This window comes from Hydra vulgaris, chromosome 11 (assembly GCF_038396675.1).
Source record: "Hydra vulgaris chromosome 11, alternate assembly HydraT2T_AEP".
In the NCBI taxonomy this organism is placed as follows: Eukaryota; Metazoa; Cnidaria; class Hydrozoa; order Anthoathecata; family Hydridae; genus Hydra; species Hydra vulgaris.
This window is the reverse complement of record NC_088930.1, coordinates 33,777,016-33,804,149: the sequence shown is the minus strand read 5'-3', so window position 1 is coordinate 33,804,149 and position 27,134 is coordinate 33,777,016. Positions and strand designations below refer to the sequence as shown.

The 27,134-nt window shown below is 26.5% G+C and overlaps 1 protein-coding gene across 1 annotated transcript in view; it reads right to left on the bottom strand.

The window, feature by feature from the left end:
* The window catches only part of LOC101238853 (ankyrin repeat and LEM domain-containing protein 2), a 34,229-nt gene extending 11,126 nt beyond the window's left edge, over positions 1-23,103 (bottom strand). The window contains exons 1-4 of the mRNA XM_065810852.1: positions 21,887-23,103; positions 18,492-18,614; positions 18,353-18,416; positions 10,984-11,120 (exon numbers count right to left, since the gene is read on the bottom strand). Of these exons, the coding sequence (XP_065666924.1) occupies positions 10,984-11,120; positions 18,353-18,416; positions 18,492-18,614; positions 21,887-22,747 (1,185 nt within the window). The 5' untranslated portion in view covers positions 22,748-23,103. The remainder of the gene's footprint in view (positions 1-10,983; positions 11,121-18,352; positions 18,417-18,491; positions 18,615-21,886) is intronic.
* Between the last annotated feature and the right edge of the window lie 4,031 nt (positions 23,104-27,134).

Sequence of the window (27,134 nt, the reverse complement as noted above, 5' to 3'; positions counted from 1 at the left end):
ATTATAAGAAGCGATAAAATTCTTGATGCAAACTTTTACACCTAATTATTTTTTCCATTTATTTATAGAACAGCTACATCAACCAAATAAGTATGAAGAAGAATGTGAATGGCTGGATGTATCAATTGCATCACAAGAGAGATCTGAGCTTGAAATTTAATAACTATACCCAAAAATATTTTTGCTAGGTTTGTTCTAAAGTTGAGTGAATACACAGGTTAAACCAGATGATGTATCTTATCTTTACATCTGCAAGAACCAAGAGCGTTATTATAAAATGGTGCAGCTCTATCAGAATCTTATATGTATATAACTGTATATATATATATATATATATATATATATATATATATATATATATATATATATATATATATATATATATATATATATATATATATATATATAAGGGTCCGCCATCTAACTTTTTTTTTTCAACTAGTGCTTATTTTGTGAATGGTAACACTTAGCTCATGTCTGATTTGACAGATAATTCGTTTTATCCTTCCACTGAACGAATATGGTTGTGTATATGCTTGAACAATGCTGGGAAATATTGCGACATTACTTTGAAAATCATGGTAGTGTTGCAGAATGTGTGCGGAAATTGCGTACGGATTTTGAAAGAAGAGAAGCATCGTCAGCTCCGTATGTTCGTTATCTTGTGAAAAAAGTGAAAGAAACTGGCATCTTCATCGATAAACCAAAGCGTGAAAAGCCAAAAACAGTGCGTATACCCGAGAATATTGCTGCTGTGGCAGAAAGTGTGCGTGAAGCACCATCAACATCAATTCACCGTCGTTCTCAACAATTGAACATTTTGGAGACATCATTGAGACGAATTTTGCATAAAGACCTTGGTATGACGCCATACAAAGTCCAATTGGTTCAGGAGTTGAAGCCAACTGACCATCCAATGCGTTTTCGCTTCGCTAAGTGGGCCTGCGATCGACTTACAAAAGATGCCGATTTTGCCAAAAAAATCATCTTTTCAGATGAAGCTCATTTTGATCTTGGCGGGTATGTAAACAAGTAAAATTGTTGCATTTGGGGCACAGAAAACCCGCACGCATACATTGAAAAGCCGATGCACCCAAAATGAGTCACTTTGGTGCGGATTTTGGTCCAGAGGCATAGTTGGGCCATTTTTCTTCGAAAATGAGCAAGGAGTGGCCGTTACAGTCAATGGCGATCGTTATCGGGCCATGTTGACCGAATTTTTGTTCACAAAAATTGAAGAGGAGGATATTGGCAACATTTGGTTTCAACAGGACGGCGCTACGTGCCACACAGCCGAAGCTACACTCGATGTTTTGCGCCCTGTTTTTGAAGATGGCATTATCAGCCGCAGAGCTGATGTCGTTTGGCCACCTCAGAGCTGCAATTTGACACCGTTGGACTATTATTTGTGGAGTGCCCTCAAAGATAAGTGTTACGCCGACAAGCCAGAGACAATTGGCGCTTTAAAGGACAATATTCGTGAAGCCATTGGTGAAATACAGCTGCACACAATCGATAATGTGCTTAAAAATTGGACCGATCGTGTAGGCAACTAATAATATACATATACATATATATATATACATATATATTTATATATATATATATATTAGGGTTACCGTTTGCACTCTGCCTTCTCTCTTCAAAACGTCTCAAAATTGCACTCTTCTTTTGGTATTGTTTATTATAATTTTTTGTATCTAAAAAATCTTCTCGGATGTACTTATTCTTTATTTTACTTTTTATATATGTTAAGTATTTAAAACTATTTAATTCTTTCTGTTTATTTTAGTTAATTGGTTTTATTTAGTGTAAATTTATAAATATTATACTCAATATATTATTTTTTATGATTATAGTGTTATCATTATTACTAATTCATTGTTCATCATTTTTATTATTATTTGTGTTAAAAAATATTTTTTTATATCAACTTATAGGTATTTACTTAATATTAGTTTTATAACTATTTTTAAATGACCGTGGATGTAATATTGTTTTCCAAAATACATTGATTGATAAATAAGTCACAAGATAGTAAAAACATTTTTCTTAAAGTGTTTAGACAAAACTAAACCAACAAAATCACTTTTCAAGCATTACAAACAACAGCTTTGTTGACAGGAAAATGAAAATTAAATTTTTAATTAAATTTTTAATTTATTGGTTGAGCCATTTCAAGCATCCTTCAACGTTATTAAAAAAACAATATTTGCCGAAATTTAGCGACATCATTTTACCGGTAAATCGGTAAAACAATTTTACCGATTTACCGGTAAATTTTCGTTAAAAGCTCAACCCTAATACATTTATATATACATATATATATACATATTTATATATACATACATATATATATACATACATATATATATATATATACATACATACATACATATATATATATATATATATATATATATATATATATATATATATATATATATATATATATATATATATATATATATATATACACACACATACATATCTACTTACTACTATTTCTTCAAACATTTCAAAACCAGTATAAATCATAATAAATCACTATTAGTCATATTTTTTAGGATTCATTAAAAAATAAACAAGACGTAACAATAACAAACAAAAGATTTTTATTAACATTTCTAAACTTTTTTTTATTACAAAAAAAAAATCAGTTTGGAAACTTTAATATAATAGTAAAAAACAATTTTAATACAATAACCTTTCTTTTCAAGTATTACAAATAATATGGTGTTTAGTGCAGACCTCGTTTAAAACTTTTTTATTTTTGTTATAAACATTAAAAAAAAATCTTTTTTAGTTATTTATCATTTAATAACAACAAAAAGCATTAAACATGAAAAAGTTTTGGAAGGCAGAACCTTGAGACTGGAAATTCCTAGAACAAATCAGACTGCAGAATGGGCAATCAACATCTTTATCATGTCTGTAAAAAGAACAAGAAAATTTTGCTTCGATTTATTTTGTCTAACAAACCGCAATAATTGAACCTGCCATTTCGAGAAGGACGTGAGTTCATTAATTCAAACTTTTCAGGATCAACAAAAATATGTTTTTTATAAATAAAGTCTAAGTTACTTATGAAACTAAATGTTGGAGTAGATGAATAAAAAAATATATTTTTGAGAATTTTATTTATTAAAAAAATATATACATCATATAATTTGAAATTCTGGACTCATGCCTTTTTTGAAATTAAATCATTTTTTGTACATACAAATCCAAAGATTATCAGAAAACTAATAATTGTCTTTTATTTCTTGATATTCATTGTTTGTCGAAGTTATAAGCCTCTGTATAGAAGTTTTTTGAAGTTATGCCATGCAAAACCCTCTGCATAGAAGTTTGTCAAAGTTAGTTTATGCAAAACTCCCTGTATAGAAGTTTTTATACTATGCTATTGAACATTGAACATAATTTTTTGTACATATTTTTTAAATATCAGATTTTTTTTAATTGATCGGCACTTTTGCCAGGACATGCATGAGTATTACTTGATGATAAGACCAGACTGACTAAAAAATCTATGGATTCTTGTTTTGTCACTAGACCAGGTGTGGTTTTAGAGAATGTCAAATGTGACATTTTATAAATACCATTAATTACTTTTTCTCCTTGGATATTCTTCTGCCACAATAATCCATAGATATCACCAGTTTCTTATAATGGTTGGACATCATTTTTATATGTCAATAATATCTTTAGTTTTAGGCCTTCTTATTTTAAAGTTTCTGTTAGCCTTAGCTATAAGAATTCCAAACTCGATTGGTGTCTAAATTATGCCATTTTTTCAAATGTCTCTTGGACCATGGCATGATTCTGATTCTGTTTGACAAAACCATCTGAAAGTATGTGCAGTTTTTAGACATCACTGCCAATATACTTTTTATTATAATCCAGGATAACTTCAGTACATACTTCATTGGGACCTTTGTTAACAACTTCTTCACAAGTTTAAAGATCATATATGCAAAATTATATATGGTCGTTAACTGTGTAAATATGCCATCCTTAACAAAGATAAAAAATTTCATGGACAGGGATGTGGGAATGAAAAATTTTGCATTAAATCAAATACTATCCCATACACATTTGAACTAATCCTGCACTTAGTTTTAACTTCCTGTATCTTTTTGTAAAATTAATTTGCTTGACTATTGTGGATCACAATGTCTGCTTGGTAGACTTTTTTGAATCGTTATTAATGTGTGGATTTTTAATTCTATCTTCAATTCTTTACACAAGCCACAGATATTGATTTGCTTTCTATCAAATAATAACATAAAATTTTCCAGGATGATCTAACTTCATTATAGTAGTGCACATACTTAACAGAAAATAACTTGATATGCTTCCATACTTTATTTCATGTATCATCAAGTAATGCATTGCAATCTATGTGGCTGTCTTTTTTTTAAAGGGATCTCAAAGTGTTGAGAAAATTTGCATTCATGTCAAAAAAAACCTGAAAAATTACCTTAGATAAACACCGTTAGAAAAAAAGTGTGCAAGATAGCTTTTTGCAGTATGTATCGGATTTCTATGAATAAGTTGGATCCTAGTGTATTTTCTTAAAGGGATTCCAAAGTGCTGAGACAAGTTGTGTTCAAATATTAAATAAAACTTTAGAAAATAAGTTTAGAGTTATTTAAACAAATTATTTATCAAAGTATTAACAAAAACCTTTTTCATTTTTTATCCAATTTTTTTTTTTGCAAGAGAAAGTTTCGAATTGTTGATTTTTTTATTCTTTAAAGAAATCTGCTCTGATTAAAGCATTTTTCTTTGACTTGAATAAAAATAAGTATTATTGTTAAAGTTAAATTATATTATAGGGTGGAATGCAAGAAGCAAACTTGAGTCAAGTTCGACTTGAACTTTACATTGTAACCAATAGCGGCAGAGTATTTTTTGAGGGGAAAACCCATACTCTGCCGCTATTGGTTACAATGTAAAGTTCAAGTCGAACTTGACTCAAGTTCGCTTCTTGCATTCCACCCTTAATGTTTGGTTTTCCCTTCTTTAATATGTCAGACAACTTCTTTTTATAAAAAAGAATTTCAATGATGAAAAGATTTAAGAACACTTGGTCAGTTTAAAGGAGAGAAGTGAACCCAGCTGGGGGTTTGTTAAAAACAAGTCATTCTAATGAAATCTTATGACAAAAAATACTATTTTTGGTAATAATAAAATATAAAAATAAATTTGTCAGTGAAAACAAAAGTGCTTTTTTAATAAAAGTAGTTATTTAAGAAAAGCCAGATCAAAGTTTGGATACATTTTTTATTTTGTCAAAAATGACATTTGAGAACCAGCCATTCAAATTAAGAAAAATAAGGTCAGCGAAAAATTGCAGACCTAAAACTGATTTAGGTTGGCATTAGGCTGGCAAAAAATTTAGAAACAGGGTTTGACAAATTGACTAACTTATGAACATTTAGAAGAAAACCAAATGCAGAGTTTGCCATTTTTTCTATCAAACGTCTGCATTTGCCCATGGCCTACTTAAATACACGGCCGGACTTGTTACATACAAGTCCGATAATTAGCAGGCCAGTTTTTAGTCAAGTTTTTTATTTGCCTAAAGTGGTTCTCAAAAGAATTACAACTATAGTAATTGGAATGAAAATAAATTTTCATTTTATCTTTTTACATTATTTATTTGTCTTATAAAATGCCTAAAAAGTGTTGTGTATTTGCTTGCAGAAGCGGTTACAAAAAGAAAAAAAATTACAATACTGAAGAGGGTTTTATTACTAAAACAGTATTTAATTTTCCCTCAGACATAGATTCATGCTCCCGGTGGATCAAGTTTATAAACAGAATTAATTGGAAACCATCTAAATTCTCTGGAATATGTATTATTCATTTCAAAGAAAAATTTATTAAATGAGGAAAACAAAATACTCTAGACTTTACAAAGAATCCTATTCCAACAATTCATATAAATAAAGATTATTTTTTTCACTTCTTACACCTACAGCTTAAAGAAAGATTTCTAAGAGAAGACCTTAATATCATTGATTGCTAGATGAAACAGTGGTTTTCAACAAACTAGATAAGATTTGTTTAATCAATGACTGGACAGAACAAGTTTCTCATCAAAATTTTTAATTTAAGAAAATATATGGTGGCGTTATTTATTATCGTGTTATTATTGAAAATATAACATCATCAACTAACATTGAAAGCATTAATGTTGATACTAAAACTATACCTAAAGGAAATTTGATACCTCTTCCCCAATGGTTTCGTCAAAACAATAAGTTTACACTGACAAGTGTAAGCATGTTAGAAAACTTAGTTTCTTATATGAGAAATCGGGTTGAAGAAAAAGAAAAAAATATTTAAAGTGAACTTTATAGTTTTATGTATTATGAATGGCAGAGAGTTATATAGTAATGAACATATTCGGTTTGCTTTGGTTCTACAACATACCTCTAGTCAAGCCTACAACTTGTTATTAGATGAATTTCTTTTTCCTTCATTTTCATATTTATAAGCATTATCACAAGGTGGTTTTAATACTTTGATTGGTTCAAAATTGAACCAATCAAAGCATTAAAATATTTATTAAAAAGTCTTTATTTTCTTTAATTAATATTTATAAAAAAATATTAATTAAAGAAAAAATAAGCTCAGATTCAGTTTTGTTAATTAATGAAATGTATTTGCAAAAAAAGTGTTCAATATCATGGTGGTAAATTTGTTGAAATTGTTGAAAAGATGAAATTTTATTCAGGAATTCTAGTTTTTATGTTAGTTGGTTTTAAATGTTCTATACCTTTTGTTGTTGAAGCATATCTTGAAACAGTTATTTCTGGAAATCAGTTGATGACTGAAATTGATGAGTGTCTAACAAATCTTTTTGATGCTAATTTCAAAATTCGTGCTATCATCACAAACAACCATTTAACTAATACACTTGCATTTAAAAAACTCATAAAAATGTACAACTCAACAGAAAATTTTTTTTTATTATGGACAAAATAAAATTTATACATTATTTGATAGTGGGCATATTTTAAAAAATATCAGAAATAATTTATTACATTCAAAGAGGTTTATTTTTCCAAATTTTGATAAATTTGAGGATTCAATTAATGTTGAAGCTGGAGATTCATCAGCAGTTATTTCACCAAGTTAATGAAAACGATAACTTACTGCCTGCTAATTTAAAGAGAGCTTACAAACTTACTCCAACTGGTTTACAACCAGGAAAAAATAAACAGTGTTAAACTGGCTTTGTAAATTTTCCACGAGTCAACATATTCTGCCATTAAAAGTTATTTAATAAAGACTTGGTGGACAATTTCAAATTCAAAGAATATTTATAATACTAATAATAAAATAGGAAATGCTGTTGTTGCAAATGAACAAAAGCCTGAATTTTTAAATGCTTTTGCTCAATATGTAAGTGAATGGTATAATACAAATTTACAGGGATGTCACAAATTGTCACTTTCAGCTCAGACATTAAATCCATTAACTGTCACATTAAAAGAAACTGCATCTTTAATTGAAGATTTACTTTCAGAAGGATATGATTACATTTTAACCAGCAGATTTCAAACTGATCCTCTTGAAAAACATTTTGGGAAACTTAGGCAGATGAGTGGCTTCTGGTTAGTTTGCATGAAGTTGAAAGTTCTGAAAAAATAATCAGTATAAAATCTCTAATTAAAGAAACTCAAGCATTGAATACATGGTTTGATCATGAAGTACCAGTAAATAATGATGCAAAAGGACTAGAAGCAGATTTACTTTTATTACAAAATGAAGCAGAAGAATATGATTTATGTAAGAGTCGAAAGGAAGTTGTTATTCATGTTGCTGGGTATATAACAAAAAAAGTTAAGTCCAAATTTTAATGTTCTTTGTGTCATCTTCTTCTAACTAACAAAATATTTTCACTTTATATGGAAATACTATCAAGGGGAGGGTTAACTGAACCAAGTAGTAGAATATGTTTGCTTCTTATTTTGCAAAACATGGAGCAAAATAAGAAGCAAACATGGTAGAATATGTTTACTCCTTATTTTGTATATTAGACATCACTAGAGAATTGTTATTAACTAAATGTTCCAACAAGTTGAAAAATTCAGCTCTAGCTGCACTTGAACTGTTCAAAAATAACATTTGTTTTATGTGTTCTGACCATTTAGAAACAGGAAGAGAGTATATTGACACAACTGTTATTAATATATTTTATAATAATGAACAATCAATTTAAAATGGAAAGATTTGAAAAGATGAAGTAGAAGCCTTTAAAAATTGACAGAACAAAAAATAAACTTGATTTATTACCTTTATTTTTGCTATAGATATACTTTGGTTTGGACTATGTATATTTAATTTTTGTTTAGATTTGCTTATCTATAGCTTCATTATCATCTTTTTCTAAAGCTAATTTATGGTGGACTAAGTTTTGCTTCTGTATTTTTTGTTAAAACTATTTTATTTCTTGATAAGTTTTGTTTTTCTACAGCTATATTTTTTTTTGCTTACATATTTTTCTCAAGTTATATATTTTGTTGAAATATATTTGTTTGCTTTAATGTTTAGATAACATTTAGTTTAATATATAATAATTAAATCGTAAAAACTGACTAACTATTTTTCGGACTTGTAAGTAACAAGTTCAGCCATGTATTTAAGTAGGCCATAATTTGCCTAAAATTTTGACAAATAATAAAACATTGATATTGCCGGGTTTTTTTTAACTATTTTTTTTAGAATTAATAAAAACATTCCATTTTTATTTCAATTGTTTTGTTTTTGATTTAAATAAAACATTTGTTTTTCTGTGGCTTTATTATTATTTTTATTATTATTATTTAGCATTTATTAAAAACATTTGCTTCATCATTTTTTTATTTTCTAAAAGTTAGCATCTTAGATATCATTTTTATCTTTAACTATTTAATTTAAAGTTTAATTAAATTTTATTTAAATTATTTTATTTAGAACTAAATTTAATTCTAAATAAAGTAATTGAAATAAAATTTAAATGTATTTTAAATATAGAACATTAAAACATTTATTTAATTAAATAAAACAATCTTTATAGTGTTGTGCTTTTTAAATTAAACTGTTCAGAATTAAAAAAAAAGTTTGTATTGCTGTTATTTTTTTTTTAATTATTTTATATAAAATTTGAATGAAACGTTTGTTGCTGTTTTTATTTTTTTAATTTTTTTATCCAAAATTTAAACAAAATGTTTAGTTTCTTAGTTTTTATTTTAACTTTATTTAGTTTTTATTTTATTTATTTTAAGTTTATATTAGTTTATTTTTTAAAATTCTAAGGCTAACAAAAAAATACCAACCTCAGACACTGTTGGGTCGGCATTGCCAAATGCCGACACTAATTTTGAAGGCTGGAAAACTGAAATGCTTCAAAAACTAAAATGCAGGGAAAAAATTTTTTATTTAAAATTTTAATTTAATTTATAAAAATTATTATTATAAAAAAAGTAAAACTCAAGCTCATGCACAAATTAAATTCTTTAAAAAAACACCATTCATTAAACAAACCAGATATGTTTACAGAAAAAAAAACTAAGCAGAATTATAAGCCAAATATAGGCTTAAAAATGGAAATAAGTTGGCAAAGTTACAAAAAAGCAGAAAAGTTTTTTGGTGATATCTCGATAAATAACTAGTTTTGGTAATTTTAACTCTTAACTTACTTTCTATGGTTTAATTAAGATATGAACACAAATTGTCTCAACACTTTGGAATCCCTTCTAGAAAAAACTTAACATCTAAATTGTTTTGAATTTCCAAATTTAATTATGTTACGTTTCCAAATTTTTGAAATTCCAAAAATATTATAAAATTGTATAATGCAAAATGCTATCTTATGCACAATTTTTTAAATAGTGTTTATCTTGATATGATAAATAAACTGAATCTCTTTTCTTTTTATAGGTTTTTCAGATCTAGGCCATTTTTTCTACATTTTTTTATTATCTTTCAATGACTGCAATTATGTATCTAGAGCATTTTTGCTATCAAACTTGTTAACAAACTGTGTACTTTTCATAACTTCTACACTCAGATATAAGCACCATAGCTTTTAAATTACCTATGTAAATAAAGAAAATGATAAACATAATCATGAGGAAGTAATATTTTAATTATAATATTAACTGGAGATAATGATTTACCACCAATTATTGGTGGTAAAATAAATAATGTAAATTCAAAAAAATTAATGAAAAAATAAAAACTAACCTGTGAGACGCTTCCATATTTCTTGGTGCCACATCATTCCTTCTGTGGTTTTTATGAGCTTCTCCAGCAATTTTAGCTTTTTTTTTTTTGAGTTAGTTTATAATTTTCACTGTTAGTTATGCCAGAAACTCTTTTTCTAGATTTATAAGTATTTTAGGCGAGTGTTAGTTATACCAGAAACTCTTTTTCAAGTTTATAAGCATTTTCATAGTTAAAAAAGTGATGTCACATCTGACAGTTGTTTCGCTTCATGTGAAAGAGGCATAAGTCCAGGACTAGTGCCATTTTCAATCAGACTTTGATTTTGATTTGTGTTAAAAGTTGTGTTAACTTGTGGTATATGATGATGTCCCTTTTTAAGACAATATGTAACACACTTCAATAAATAAAATGGCTCAAAAAAGTGAAATTTGAAAAAAATGTGACTTGCGCGCTTTTCGAAATGACGGTTTCAATTGTATATTATGTTATAACCATGTTAAATATTTCATTTTTTTCATTCATATAAATTGTTAATACTAAATGTAAGTTTCTACTTTTGTAACCAAGTTTATAATTTCTGTTTATTTTTAATTATGAATTTAAGAAATATTTAAATTATTAAATACTTGAAAAAAAGCGAAGGCATTTACATTTTTTAATTTTAGAAAAATTGACTGCTTTCGTTAAAAATTTAATGCATATAATCGAATTACTGAAATATGGTTGTCACCTAGGGATCAACAAAATTAAACAAACCTTTGCAGGAGCAACAGGTCCAACGTAAGCTTTTATTTTTTCAGCTGAAAAATCCTCATCTATAGGTAATATGGTAATAATTGGTTGCCCAACACAAGGATTGAAATCATTTTTATACAGAGGAATATAAGCTTTTTCTAAAATATAAAAACAATATTTATGCTTGACTTTCACAAACTAACAGAAAAGAAAAATGTTGACAAACATATTCATCAAAGAACATAGCCATATGCTCATTGGAAAATTGTCATAAAAAAAATCAGAAAATGATTAAATATTTGTATGAAATATTTAATCATTTTCTGATTTTTTTTATGACAATTTTCCAATGAGCATATGGCTATGTTCTTTGATGAATATGAATTAGAAATGTGATTGGTGTAATGATTTTGGTGTACAAAGACAACAATTTTCTATTTACAATTTTCTACCAAGATTAGTTGTGATGGTAGCCATTTAGTAAGTGATGGGGGGCCGGCCCTGGCCTAAAATGAGACTTTTTGGAAACCTACCCCAGCCAAATTATAAGATTTAGCAGATTAGCCTAGGCTAGAAAAAAATTCATAATACATTTTGTATTACAATTTTAAATTTCCATTTACTATTATTATATACTGACATATATTTATATATTTTTAAACTCTAATTTACTTTCAACAAGATTGCAAGCAACCATTGTTAAGTTATGAGTTACGTTAAAATAGAGGACAAGTTAAAATACTAGAAAATGGTTACCTAAAGACATTAAAAGTTGCAGGATGTATTAAAAATCAAAAAAAGAAGATGGGGAAAAGTTAAAAGGCTTTTTTGATCTGCAAGGATAAAAAAGTGAATTAATAAAAGTTTTAGCATGAAGGGACAGATACAGTAAAAGGATGTAACTTGTTGAATAAGAAGCCAAGTAAGAATGAGTTTTGGTTTATCATAATAGTGATGATAGCTTATTTAAACATTGACCATGATAGGATTTGTAGAAAAAAGAAAGAAATGCAACCTTGCAACAACGGGAGAGTGGCTAAAGCTTGGCAGATAAAGCAAGTCTAATTACATTTACAATGTGCTTTTAGACTTTGTCTGAGAGTAAGAGGGTTGTTATTCATCAATATAAGAATGCCAACAATATTGCAATATTTTTTGCAGTAAATAAATGAGTTTTGTTACCTTAAAAATTTAAATCCACAAGCCACTGCAAACCTTAGGCAAAGTTACAGAAAAGAGATCAGATTAAAAATTGGATGCTTGTTCTAAGCAATCAAAAAGTGAAGGTTTTTTGTCAATACAAGAGTATAAAGTTGAGTCCTTAGCTAATAGAGGTACTTTAGATGTAAAATTTTCATGAAGATTGTTATTGTAGATAAGAAACATTAAAAGAGTAAAGATAGAACTTTTTGGTACCCTTAAAGTTACTTGAAATAAATTGGAGTGTAGGCCTTCAAGAATAACTTTAATACTGCAGTTAGAAAGAAATAATTCATTAATCTCAGAAACTTTATATAAAGTAACTAATAACAGAGTGAAGACTAATTGTAGGATAGTTGGAGAGGTCAAAATGTTTTCTAGAGTTTTGAAAAATTGGAACCACTTATTTAGCACTTTTTAAAGTTTAGCAAAAATTGAAAAGAATCCTGGAGATCACTTTTTTAAGACTATGATGGAAATCTTCTCTGAAGCACAAACTGTAGAAGTGTTCAATTGAGAACTTTAGCATTAGAAGCCATAGTGATTTTAATGTTTAGCAATGGGTTAATCTGTTTAACTAGCAAAAAGAGTGTGGCCATTAGATTCAAGAGTTGAATTAGAGCAAGATTTTTTTGCAAAAAACTCTGCTGGGGAGAAGTAAAAAGTCAGACCCATGAATTAGAGATTACATGTTAGACTTACTTTAGTTAATGACACTGTTGAAAAATTACCAAAAGCTTCTCTATCTTAACATCTAAGATATGAAACAAGATTTAGTAAACTTAGAATAACAGAGCTTAACATCAGACAGGACCTTTTTACAGAGCTTAACATCGGACAGGACCTTTTTACAGAGCTTAACATCAGACAGGACCTTTTTTTTTTTTTTTTTGCTTCTTGGAATAATAAAAGGACTTTTGTTTATAAGAGAGATGTTCTTGTAAAAAAGATCAAAATGATTACTGTTTAATAGAGCAACTGCTCAAGATGGTAAAAAATGCAAAGTAGAATGAGGCTTGACTTAATATTGAAGAGAAGGAATAGAAGCTTCCAAGCTTTTATTCCAGAAGGAATAAAAGCTTCCAAGATGCACTTTATGCATACATATTATGGGTATAAACATATATTTTTGCCATTTATTTAGATGCTAGCAAACAATATCATTTCATATTTATATAAACTTTATTATTTATATGATGTAGTACTTGCCAAAATAGAAGATGATCAGATGAATGTGTGGTGTGACTCTAACACGACAAGAAAAGGAGGCATAGGCAGATTAGAAAAAAGCGTCTTATCGGACAACATTTGTTAGAGAAGACTAAAGTGATTTAGGTATTTAGAGGCATTTAGAGAGGTAGAAATTTCAGGAGAAAATGGTAGTGGTAGAAGTAAGAAAACTTGAAGAGAGTGCCTTATATATTGTATGAATGAGGTTTAGTTAAAGAAAGAAAATTCTCTAGATTGTTTATATTAGAGAAACAGCACAAAAGAGTAAAGCCTGATGGTAATGACGATGATGATAATGATGATAATAATCATGATCATGAATATAATGGTAATGATGATCATGTTGATCATAATGATGTTTATATATGCATATATATACAAAATATAAGATGAATTTTGAATAAAAATAATATACTTTAGGATGTATAATTGTTTATGCAGCCCCGGTCACAAACCCGGCCCCGGACAACAAAATTTACAAACCTTTGCTACCATTTATTTTTATAATGCAATAACTTTACTCAGTTTTTAAATAATTTTGGCTTTCTTGTAGTGGATTTTGGATATCACAAAAGAAGATGCTATTGAAATACTTTCTAAATTAGCTCTTAGAGCTAAGTATAAAATGATTTAATTTATTATGTACTCAAGTTACAAAATATAAATATACAATGAAAAATTACTGTAAATAACATTTAAATACACATTTATTCTTCAAAATTAAAAAAACTATTTTTTTTTTCTTATAAGTTCTATCTAATATATTCACATTGCAACAACCTTGCATTGTATTAAAAGGTTTTAACATACGCTTTGTATTGGAATTTAATGCTTAATGAATAAAACAGATAAATAACAATTTTATTAAAAAATATTAAAGTAAAACAAATAACTTGTGAAAGTAAAACCAAAAAATCTGTGAAAGCAAAACAAATAAACTTGTGAAAGTGAAACCAATAAACTTGTGTGAAATGCTACAGGTAAACCAGTTACACATTATCAAATAGATATTACTGTGGATTATTATGAAGAAGATAATTAGAGAAGAAGTTTCTATAACTTATAATATATACCATTGTAACTTCTATATACTTTTATTAAAAAAGTGATGGAGAAATGGTACAAGAGCAAAATAATTTCTGTTTTGAACCTGTTTGAAACTTGTTTGAACCTTGCAAAGTAACTTTATATTTTAACCCTTATATCTGATCAAGATAACTTTCTATTAATGAATGATTTGTTGAGTGATTGTGACTTCTATATATTTTTATTAAAAAGTGCAGTGTTGAAGAAAGGGTTATTTAAATCTTTACAGATATCAAATCATATTGATACTTGTAAAGATTGAAAATTTCCTCAAAAAATTCAAGAGTCTGTGGAACAATGCTCTTTCAAACAGTTTACTTAATTTGGTAAAAGATAAATAGTTCTATAAATGAATTAGTCTAAAAGATGACCTATTTTGTGGTAAAGAATTACTTTAAAAGTCTACTTTAAAAGCTTCTAGAAAAACTTTAAAAAGAATTAGTCATCAAAGAACATAGAAATTATGGGAAAGACCATTTTGCAGGAAAATTGTTGAAATCAAGACTGCTGTTGTTTTGATGAACATTTATTATGAGATCTCATTTTCAGTCACAAGTAAAGATTGAGAATTTCAGACCTTTTTGGTAAAGCCAAGATAGGGGTAATTATTATAAGTTATATTTATTTTTAGCAAAAAATACAAGTAATTGAACAAACTATTTAATTCCTTTTTTTTTCTGGCTTTTTAGAAAAACCAATGGAAAAAACCTTTTTAGAAAAACCAATGAAAAAAACCTTTTTAGAAAATTCAAAAAAATAATCGGGTTGAACTAATTACCATTTCAGCCTCAACACTGAATATATTAATAGTTTATATGTAAATTTATACATTGAATATATTAATAGCTTATATGTAAGTTTATACATTGAATATATTAATAGCTTATATGTAAATTTATACATTGAATATATTAATAGCTTATATGTAAATTTATACATTGAATATATTAATAGCTTATATGTAAATTAAGTGATCTTTTGTTAGTAGCTTCAAAACAAAATGAATTCTCGACACTAAATTGATTTATTACAACTTATTCCAAGTTGTAATTTTTTTGTTAAAAATTTTTCTGATTTTTTATATGAGTAATCTAAATTGAATTTTTATATGAGTAATCTAAATTGTTGCTACTATGTTACTATTGTTTAGCTTATTGTTGTCTTCTACATTATATTTTCAATTATTGTGAAGAGCCTACAAATTATTTCAATAACTAAACTTATCATAGATTTATATAGTTTAAGATGGTATGCAAAATAAGTTATTATCCATACCACTTTTTAAAGATTGAGGATTATCAAAAATTCTTAGGAAGCTAACAAGATCCTTCTTTCAAATATTCTTTCAATTAGAGGACTCTTAAGATCCTTGATTAAATAGCAATCATAAACAGGAAATTAAAAGTTAAGTGATAAAAATCCAAAGGTTTCAAAGTAAATTTCCTAGGACTTCGGAAATTTGGTTAATTCTTTTTACGAGAAACTTACTTGTAACAAATCTGTTCTTACAATGAATAAAGAATAAGATCAATGACTGAAAAATAAATATAAGGCATTTGAAAAAAGTTTTAAAAAAAAATTTAGAAGGAAAAATAATTTTTAGTACATTGCTTCGAATATTAAAAAATAATTATTTAATATTTGTGGCATGATCTGATATGACATCCTCGTTGAGTTTGAAACTAAAAAGCACATTTTAGTTGAATTTGCTATTTAAAAACTTTGTATTATACAATTTTTTACTGTCTCAATAAATTGCATATTCTATTTTTGAACAAATTAAATGTAGCAAGTAGTAAAATTTTGGTAAATATTTTAACTTGTAAATTTTTTATAAAATATATTTTTAGCAAAATTAGATTTAAGAATACCAGAGCTAGAGTTTTCTTTCAAAATTGTAATTTTCTAGAAGCTTTTAAAATAACCTAAGTAACAAAATGTTCTCTTCTGAACTATCTTAGGGTTTACAACCAAGCTCAAATTGCAAAAAAGCTAAACTAAATTCTAACTAACTTTTATTCAGTTTTTAAAAAAATTTTCTATAATTATCTTTTCCAATTCTAATTTTTAATTCAAGAACATTTAACATCAGTATATTTGATCACTCTTCTCTCAAAAAATTATAACTCATACAATACCCTGGGTGGTGACAGTATTCACCGTCATCCACTACACAATTGTCACAATGGTTTCTCTGAAGCTCTTTTAAGTTGTTTTTTTCCTATTTTTTGGAAATCAACTAACACCTTGCCAGTCTTCAAAAAGAAGAGACTAACTTTTTCAAATTATTAACAAATATTACTCACATCTGTAATTTGCAAGGTTTTAAAAAAGCAACATTAAAGCAGCAATAATGAAAAACCTCATCCATTATAATTTTTTTTGATTATTTAAAATTTTTGAACAGTCAAAAAAAAAGTTATTGTAGTCAATATCGGTTTCGTGTTGTTTCTTTTTGTCAATCTTACGATAAGTTTCATCAGACAGAGCAAAAAAGGTGAAAGCCAAAACTGCAAAGAAACATTTTGTAAAAAGAAAAATATTCTATTAATCTCTCTAAATCTTCAATCAAATTTAATTTAGTTGAATGTTTAAAACATTATGTTTTTATTGTAATTCGTTACAATAAAAACATAATGTTTTTATTGTAACGTCACTAAGACTTCTTTTTTTAAAAAAAAAAAATTTCCACGTGCATCATTAAGTACATTCTAATAATGTTTTTTTACATGCATTCTAATAATGTTTTTTATTAATTATCATTATTATAATTATCATTATTAATATTATTAACTATTATTATTATATATAATTATTATCATTAATTATTTTTATTACTAATTTTGTTTGACAAAGTTAAACTAAAAATTGATTTTACTAATGACATTCGTGTGATTTTTGAATTGAAAAAAAATGTAATTTTAAAATTTATTTTTGAATTGAGAAGAAATGTGCTTCAAAATGCAAAAAAAGAAAGTAAAGTCGCACTTATAAATATTAAATTGCGTGTTGGCTTTTTATCAACAAGTTTATTAAAATTTTGTAAAATGCACCGAAGTTTATCAATATTAAACGAAGTGTATACTACTTTGAATGCTTCTTAAAGGTTTTTTTCAAATAATCACAAGGAATAAAATCTTCATAGTTCAAAATATGGTTTTATTATTAAACATACTTTTGTAAGTAATAAACTGTCTGGTCGTCCTGCCATTGTTTTAAATTTCAGTCGCCCTTTGAGAAAACGAGTTGTCCTGTGCCACCGGACAACCATGAGGGTACATCAATGAATAAACCTGTTTCATTGGGATAAAAGGAAATGTGTGAACATTTGACTCAAGAAACAAATCAGAAAAAAAGTTTTTTACAAATAGTATTCCCTTATCCTTGGAAAAGGTAATATGATCAGATCCATTTATAAAAGATGTAATGTTAAACTAAATTACTGAACCTAATTTATTTGATTTCAATAATAAAAATAAATCTGTTCTCGATTGAGTTGCTTTTGTGGAAATGCTTTCTAGTCTAACTAACTGATTATTTGGCAAACAATGATTATTTAGAAGAGTTTTTGACAGAGGAAAACTTAATATTTTTGTTTTTCTTCAATATTTTCTCACTGCTAATGATAAACAATAACTAATAAAACCTAATTTAAAGGATTAATAATTTTAGCTAAACTTATAATTTTTTAACAAGTAAAATACAATAAAATTAAAAAAAAAAAAAAACTATATAAAAAATAATAAAAATTTATTGATCACAAAAAAAAATCATCACCTTATAAAAAGAATGTTAAATCTTCTAACCATAATACTGTATTGAACTGTAATAGTTCAAACATAACATTAAATTTACACATAAACATTAAATTTACCTTCAAACAATTCCCTGATATCTTGTATAAGAGGTGATTGATTATTTATTCTTTGACCAATGACCTAAAGTAAAACATAAATGTTTATACTTTATAACACTAATAAAAAATAAAATAAAAAACTGTAAAAATAGATTACCTGGAATGCAGTAAAACCATCTTTGTTAATTGATTTAAGATCAGTTTCTTTGCATGTCAATAGAAATACTACTATTTCTTTAAAACAAAACTTACATGCAGTGTGCAAGGGTGTATCACAACACTAAAATAAATAAATAAGGGTGTATCACAACACTAAAATAATTAAATAAGGGTGTATCACAACACTAAAATAAATAAATAAGGGTGTATCACAACACTAAAATAATTAAATAAGGGTGTATCACAACACTAAAATAAATAAATAAGGGTGTATCACAACACTAAAATAAATAAATAAGGGTGTATCGCAACACTAAAATAAATAAATAAGGGTGTATCACAACACTAAAATAAATAAATAAGGGTGTATCACAACACTAAAATAAATAAATAAGGGTGTATCGCAACACTAAAATAAATAAATAAGGGTGTATCACAACACTAAAATAAATAAATAAGGGTGTATCGCAACACTAAAATAAATAAATAAGGGTGTATCACAACACTAAAATAAATAAATAAGGGTGTATCACAACACTAAAATAAATAAATAAGGGTGTATCACAACACTAAAATAAATAAATAAGGGTGTATCACAACACTAAAATAAATAAATAAGGGTGTATCACAACACTAAAGTTAAAACTAGTCTTATTAACATCTAAAAAACTTTCTCAATTTTAAGTAAACACTGGTATTAGTAATGGTAAATACTCATCTATAGTTAATTTTAATAAATACTAAGGTTTAGAAATTAAAAACATTAAAACTAATTCTAATTAAAATGTGAATAAATGTTTTTATTTTATTCACATTTTATTTGAAAATTGAAACTTATACATTTAATTATAAGATGTAACATTTTTATGTTATTACTAATATTATATATAATATAATACATTATATACATACTAATATACATTATATACATACATAAAACATAAAACTTTAGTTATTATAAAATATTAGTTTACTAGCCTAACAAAAAGTGAAACTAGTATGCTGCATTAAAAATCTGAAAGGTAAAATAGTAAATATTAAAAAGATGAAGTTAGTTTGCTGTTATATTAATTTGAAAGATAAAATGGTGAACCTTAGAAAGGTAAAGGTAATATGCTGTTAACCAATCTAAAAAAAAACATTAATAATTTGGTACTTTTTAATGGTTCATTAATTCTTTCAATTTCATTGTTTTATGTCAACTTAAATATATCTTTAAAACTTTTACTTCAATTTTTAATTGTTATATAAACACATTTTTGTTTTAGATAGTTAGGTTGTTGTTGCTTTTTTAGGTATTTGTTATTTAAGAATTTTTTTTGTCATAGGTATTTAGATATTTGTTAGGTATTAACCACTATTAACTGTTATAAAATTTGAAAAAATTCTTGTAGAAAACTTAAAAAAAAAAAAAATTTACAATTAAGTAAATACTAAATAAGAAAATATGTTACTTCTAAATACCTTCTATTTACCAAGCTAACTAAGAACTTTCCTACATGGCTTAATTCGTTGTACAACGTAATCCATGTTTTTCATGGATTTTCATTTGTATGTACATGGGAGCTAGACACCAACAAGTTTTGAATAAAAACAAAGTAGCAACCTCAAGCATTTCTTATACAATCATACTTTTTGAATGCAATTCTAAATAAAACAAATTTGCCAACAATATTCTTGCTTACATTGTCAAAGACAATGCAACTTGCTCACAGTACTTCAATACAAAACCTTAACACAAGAATTCAACAATTATTCTTAACACAAAGAATTTGAAACAATGTTTATGTTGGTTTTAATAACAAAATGTTATTTAAAATAAAAAAATGAAAACTATGACCATTTCAAGTAAACTGAAATTGCTAAAATTTACTTCAGAGTTAAACACACAAACTCATGTTAATACCTAGGATTTAAGACTTAAATATCAATTATATTCTGATTAACAATGGAAGCGCATCAAAGCACTTTTTTGTATCAATAATGGAATTGCCTCAAATTGCCTTTCTCATTAAGCCTATGTCTAATCAAAAGATTAGAAATAGACCTGATGATAAAAACACAAGGCTTTCAAAGAGAAATACTTGCTCAAATGATTTGACCGATTAATAAAAAATAATTAAAAAAGGCTTATAGATCCATATTGCACCACTACTTTGTGCTAGCATCAATAAAATAAAGCAAGAAATGCAGCAAATACAATTAAGAACACTAAAATCAATTAACACCGGTTAGGAACTTGGTTGCACAAAATATAACATTCAATATAGAGAAACAATAGTCAACAAAATATTGTGACTTACAAGAGTATAAGAGTGACTTATAAGAGACAACTTATACATTTATTATATTAAAACTAAGATAATAAATAAAATATAAAACTAACTAAATAAAAAATTCAGTACTTTAAAAGTATTTTGTAATTTCTAAATTTTTTTATTCATATACCAAGTTAAAGATTTAGAAAAACAGATATTACATAAAAATAAATTTGTGAAAACTATTATATATAAACAGCTAAATTTTCTCAATCTGAAAATTCTGAATATAGCTTGGAAATGTTTTAACATAAAATGTGTATCAAACTGAGATCAAATAGAAAAATCTTCCAGAAAAACAGTATTTCATTATAGGAAACTTTTGTATCCTACAATGAAGCACAAATATGGGGGTGGTTAGTGGAGATTTAACTAAAATTTTTATAACAGACTTAGATCTAATATAACTCAAAGTTTCAAAACAATATTAAAATACCAACCTCATTAAAAATATAAATTTTAATTGAAGGATGTTTAAACAATATATTAGAATATATTAAACAAAAGATAATGAAATATTTCCACAGCTTTTTTGGAAAAATAATACTTTATAACATGACTTGCAACATCAGGTTTTTAAGTACAGGGTAATAAATTCCTCCTTCAAAGTTTTTAAATCACAACTTGCATTGTTAACTAAAACTTTACAGATATTTAACAAAGTTATTGTCTTTAACTTTGACTGTTTATAAAAACTTGAAACTCTTATCTAAGATTATCTAAGAAGTGTTTTTCACTGAAGTATTTTTTGTATATTTTTTAATAACAATCCGTGGCACCCTAGAAAAGTAATGGGTTGTTAAGATAATAGAAAATGTAACATAAGAAACTGTTGAACAGAATTTTTATTTTCAAAAAAATATATATAAATATATTCCTAAAAAAATGTTGCAATGTGACAATGAAAATGGGCTTTAAAAAGCAAAAATCATATATTATTTGAATGTTCCTTAATATATAACCCAAAAAGATTAGATATGAAGGCTAAAGCCATCTTTTATCATGCGTGTGTACATTTTTATTCAAAGACTGTTCTAAATTATTTTAAATTTATCTATATATGAAAAAACCTCACCGCCTTATCAGGAGTATTTAGAAAGATGTCCACTAATTGTCTTTCTCTAAAATTTAAATCATCACTTTCATCTGAAAATACAAGCTTAAGAAATTTGTGTGAATGCAAAAGTTCAATAAAGTATTTACATATGTTAGGTTTATTTGCATGCACAGCAACATGCATAGGATTATAGCGACAACCTTCTTGAAGAATTACAGGCATATCTAATGATGTAATTAAATATCTTGGATTGCATAAACATTTTTGTACTTCTAAAAAATTTCCTTCTTCAATATATTTTTTAAATTTCAAAAGTTCGTGAAATGTTGGTGATTTAAATATTATTTTGCTTTCCACATTATTAACCCTATTTGATGATACAACTTTTTCGACATTAGGTTTGTCTAATTTTGATAATGAAAAATGTTCTGCCTCTTCAATGCTCTTGAAAAGTTTAAATCTAGAACCACGGTTCTCTTTCATAAAAGCTAAAGCGTTTTTTTGAGAGGTATAGATATTTGGTGTTTTAACACCATTCTCAGTTTTTAATGATATTGGTGTCCACACTGCATAAAAGTTTTGAGGCTTTGATTCTCCATTAGAAACTTCACTATCTATTATATCTGTTTTATTTATAAAATTATTATTGCTGTTAATGTTATTTTGAAAATTATCTTCTTCTAATGTATTAGAAACACAATTATTCGGCTTTTCGTTAGATGGATTACTTTCTATAGTTTTAAGCAAATGTTCTTTTAAACGATTTTCATAAATTTTTCTAGTTGAAGATGTTATTGGACCAACATTTAAATTCAGTGACTTAAGAGCCCTCGCAAGCTCTTCAGTACTGAGAGAACTCAATGGCTTACTATTTAACATATTTTATCTAAATAAATTAAAAACTTCGTTGGTACAGCCGTTAATTCAATTTCAGAAGTTATCAAATTTTGTTGGATTACTCCAGAAATACTAATCATTATACATTTTGATGTGTTTAATATGCATAAATTATATTTAGTTTTGAATTTCTACATTTAAAATAAGTAGTTTAATACCAGATAAGATATGCGTAATAGTCGGCACTACAGGATTGCCGGTAGTGAAGCAACTTTAATATTCTTTTTAAAGTTAAACTTAGGGGAAAGCAGGGTATTAAGCCCCATGAGGCAATAAGCCCCAAGTACAATGAAAACATGCTAAATTAAATTTAATCTAAATAGCCATCTTGTTCTTACAAATATTACCCAATCAGATTGCATTTACTACAGTACAGGAAGTTGCCTTGCAGCCAATCATTGAAAATGTTCAGTCATTGTGTTTATTCCATGAAAGCATCCGTCACAAATTATCAGTCTCATTCCAACTTTAAGTGTTTGACTATAGTTACCCTAAATTCTAAAACTTCATTTTTTCACATCAGGATATTGTTTGCGAGTGATAAATATAACTAAGGTAAGCGCTCATAATTTTTTTTTAAATTATTTGGTTTAAATTTTTTTGTTAAAAGACAGATGTAATAGTGCTGTAATTTTTTTTTCTTTAGAGGAGAGGACAAGGGGGCTGGCTAGAAGAAAATGGTCGTTATAATTGAGAAAAAACAAAAATCTACTATATTAAGTTATCTACTATATTAAGACTATTAGTCTACTATATTGACATGTTAAGTTCAATTGAATTTATTTTTCTCAACTTTATGTTTAGTAAACATGGAATTTTTTTCCCCTTAAAGTGAGTTAGATCAGACAGAAAATAATGTTTTTTAAAAATGAGTGGAACTTAATGCTCCATTAAGAAATTTTTTAAGAGTAAATTTTATTTTTCTATTCTAGAAAATAAATAATTTGTAAAAAAAAAAAGAAATGTTTTATTTTCATTGAAATATTCTATTTTTTGATTAAATATATCTTTGGAATAAAATAGTTTTGAAAAATTTTGACTTTTCTCATGAATAGAATTTTAACTCATTTAAAAGAAAACTTTTTTTTTTTTTTTTTTTTTTTTTTTATATTTATTTCGTCATTTTACACATTTTACAATGTTATCTATAAATTTAAACAAATATATATAATTACAAGCTGACTGGGGCAAGTAGAAGTCAAAATGACTTATCATCAAGCCCCTTTGTGAAATACAAAAAAAAATACAATTAAATTTTACATTTTCCAATATTACATAAAAGAGTGAAATTATTAAGTTTAAAAAAAAAATTGGTTAGAAATTTTAGAAGGTTAAAGAAGAACTTAAAGTTAAAAAAAGAACTTAAAGTTAAAAAAAGAAGAAATTTAAGATAAATTTAAGATAAAATTTAATTCGCTTCATATGCATATACATATTCAATACAATATCAAAATTAAATAAAGTACATAAAAAATTAAAAGTACAAAACTATTTCGATTTTTTTTTCAAAAAAATGAGAGAATGTACGTAATGTTTAAATTTAGTAAGTGTTTTTTTATAGTTCTTTTAAATGTAGCAATAGATTTTATTTTTTTCATATTTTCGTCAAGAACCGAATTCCACAAGCGTGGTCCCCGGCATATAGTCGAGAAGTCAGATTTTTTGAGTGATGTTAGTGGGATGTAGTAATCACTCATTGAATGTCTTGTTTCATATTTATGATTAATTCGAGTGAAACTTTTAAAAAAATATTTTGGAATCATTTCATTTTGAAGTTTAAACATAAATAACAAGTTATGGTATATATTTAGTTTGTATACATTTAGAGCATTTATTTCCTTGAGTAACGGCTCGGCACTTTCGTATCTACTTGCGCCCAAAACTAATCTACTTGCTTGCTTTTGTTTTGTATAAATAATTTTTAGGAAAGATAAATGATTGTTTGCCCAGGCAATATTACAATAGTTAATATGACTATGTATAAATGAAAAGTATAAATTTTTTAAACATAAATTATTTAAAAGATGTTTTGTCTTGTACATAATCCCCAGGGTCTTTGAAACTTTGTTCTCGACTAGCTTTATTTGGCTTTTCCAATTTAAATTCTCATCGAAAATTATTCCTAGTATTTTCATTGAAAAAACTCTTTTTATTTTAATATTGTTAATTGTTAGTTCAGGTAATTTGAGTGGAAGGTTCTCGGATTTAGATGACTTAGCAAACAAAATATATTTCGTTTTTTCAATATTTAATGAAAGTTTATTTGCTTCTTACTAACTTAAGAAAATCATTTTGTCTATTGATAATATAATTATCAGTATATACTTTTATGCTTTTAATTAATAAAAAATCGTTTTTCTACCCACACCCTGATTCAATTTGCGATAATGAAAATGTTTACCCACAAAATAAAACGACTGTGTACGTAAGTGCGTAATATGCAAGAAGAAAAAGTGTGCCAACAATAAAAAAAAAACAATTGTATTATGACTGTAAAATGAAAATTCCGTAATACGGATCAAATAAATAAAAAGTAAAGAAAAAAAATCATTTATCTAAAAAGCTATGGACATGGATATATAGTCCAAGTTTCAAATCCAAACGGTTCTCTGCAACAAGACATCACGGTCTTCTTTGAGTTTCCTTATTCTTTATTGATTATTTTTATTGGTATATTCATTCGTATATATATATTTTTATATTTTATATATTGTATAAATATAATATAAACAATAAATGTTACATAGTTAAAGGGAAAATAGAAAGAAAAAAAAAGTGAGAACAGGTTGAATTATTTATATGCCTTATGCTCCTATCATTCTTTTCCAGATGGCAAGACATTATAGAAAAAAGAAAGTGGATGGTATGAAATTGTCAAGCCTGAGCTTATGCCAGGCAGGAAATATTTTAAAGTAGATAAAAATGGTTGCTATGGATACCTTTTAAAAAAAAAAAAAAAAAGTTTTAGGTGCACCAAGAAGTATTATAAAGATGTAGCTTTAATTGTGGTTACAGGCTTTATGTTATTATCAGGATCGAGTTCAACAGACGTGGACCACCATAAGTTATTGAGTAGTCCGATTTTTTAAGTGTTGTTGATGGAATTTAAAAATTCTTACTAGAATGTCTTGTTAAGTATCTGCGTAATCGCAGATTACGCAGATACTTAACAATAAACTTTAATAAATATTTTGTTCGTATACATTTAAAGCATTAATTTCTTTTAGTAAAGACTTGGCGTATGAATTTCTGTTTGCATTGAAAATTAACCGAGTCGCTTGCTTCTGTTTGCTATAAATTTTTTTTAATGAAGATTGATTACTTGCTCAAGCTATATTACAGTAACTAATATAGCTATAATATAAATGCTATAATAGCTATGGATAAATGAAAAATAGAAACTTTTTCGGCATTATTGTTCAAAAGGTGCCTCGTTTTGAACATGATACCCAAAGTTGGAGAGGTTTTATTTTCTATTAATTTAACATAATTTTAGGCATATTATTTGATATGATGATATCAAATAATGTGTCTAAAATTTTTATTGAATAATCTTTTTTTATTTTGATATTGTTTATAAATAAGTCTGGATATTGGGGTAAGATATCAGATTTTAAGGGTTATGTGAACAAAATGTATTTTGTTTTATCATTATTTGAGGAAAGTTTGTTAGCTTTAAACCAGTCGTTGAAATTTACTAGTTCAGTGTTAACAGTAGAAAAAATGAACTTTAAATTGTTTCCAGAAAAGAAAATATTAGTTTCATCCACAAAGAAAATAAAATTAGGAGGATAAATGGATATCATTTATATATATGAGAAATAGCAGGGGACCAAGTATTGAGACTTAAGGGACACCATAATAAACAATTTCTAAATGTGCACTGGTTAAGAGTATGAAGAGGACATTTCAGTTGATGTTTTGTTTTTGGATTTCAAAAAGGATTTGATTCAGTCTCTCACAGGAAATTACTGAAAAAATTATTTAGACTTGGATTAGGGTCAACTTTGTTAAATTGGTGTAAATCATTTATTTCAGATCAAACTCAGAGAGTGGTGATAGAAAAATATATTTCAAGTTGGAAGATGGAACTAGTGGAGTACTGCAAAATTCAGTACTCGGACCTCTATTATTTGTTATCTTCATTAATGACCTATATAGAGGGATTATTAAAGTCACTAAATTATATGCAGACGATACCACAGTTACTTCAATCAATCATTGTTATGATGATAATAAATTGTTACAAAAGGACATTTACATGCTAGTAAAATGGTCTGAAGATTGGTTAATTAAATTTAATGAATCAAAATGTAAAGTCATGTATATTGGTAAAAAGAATCCTAGATATGAATATAAACTGAACCAC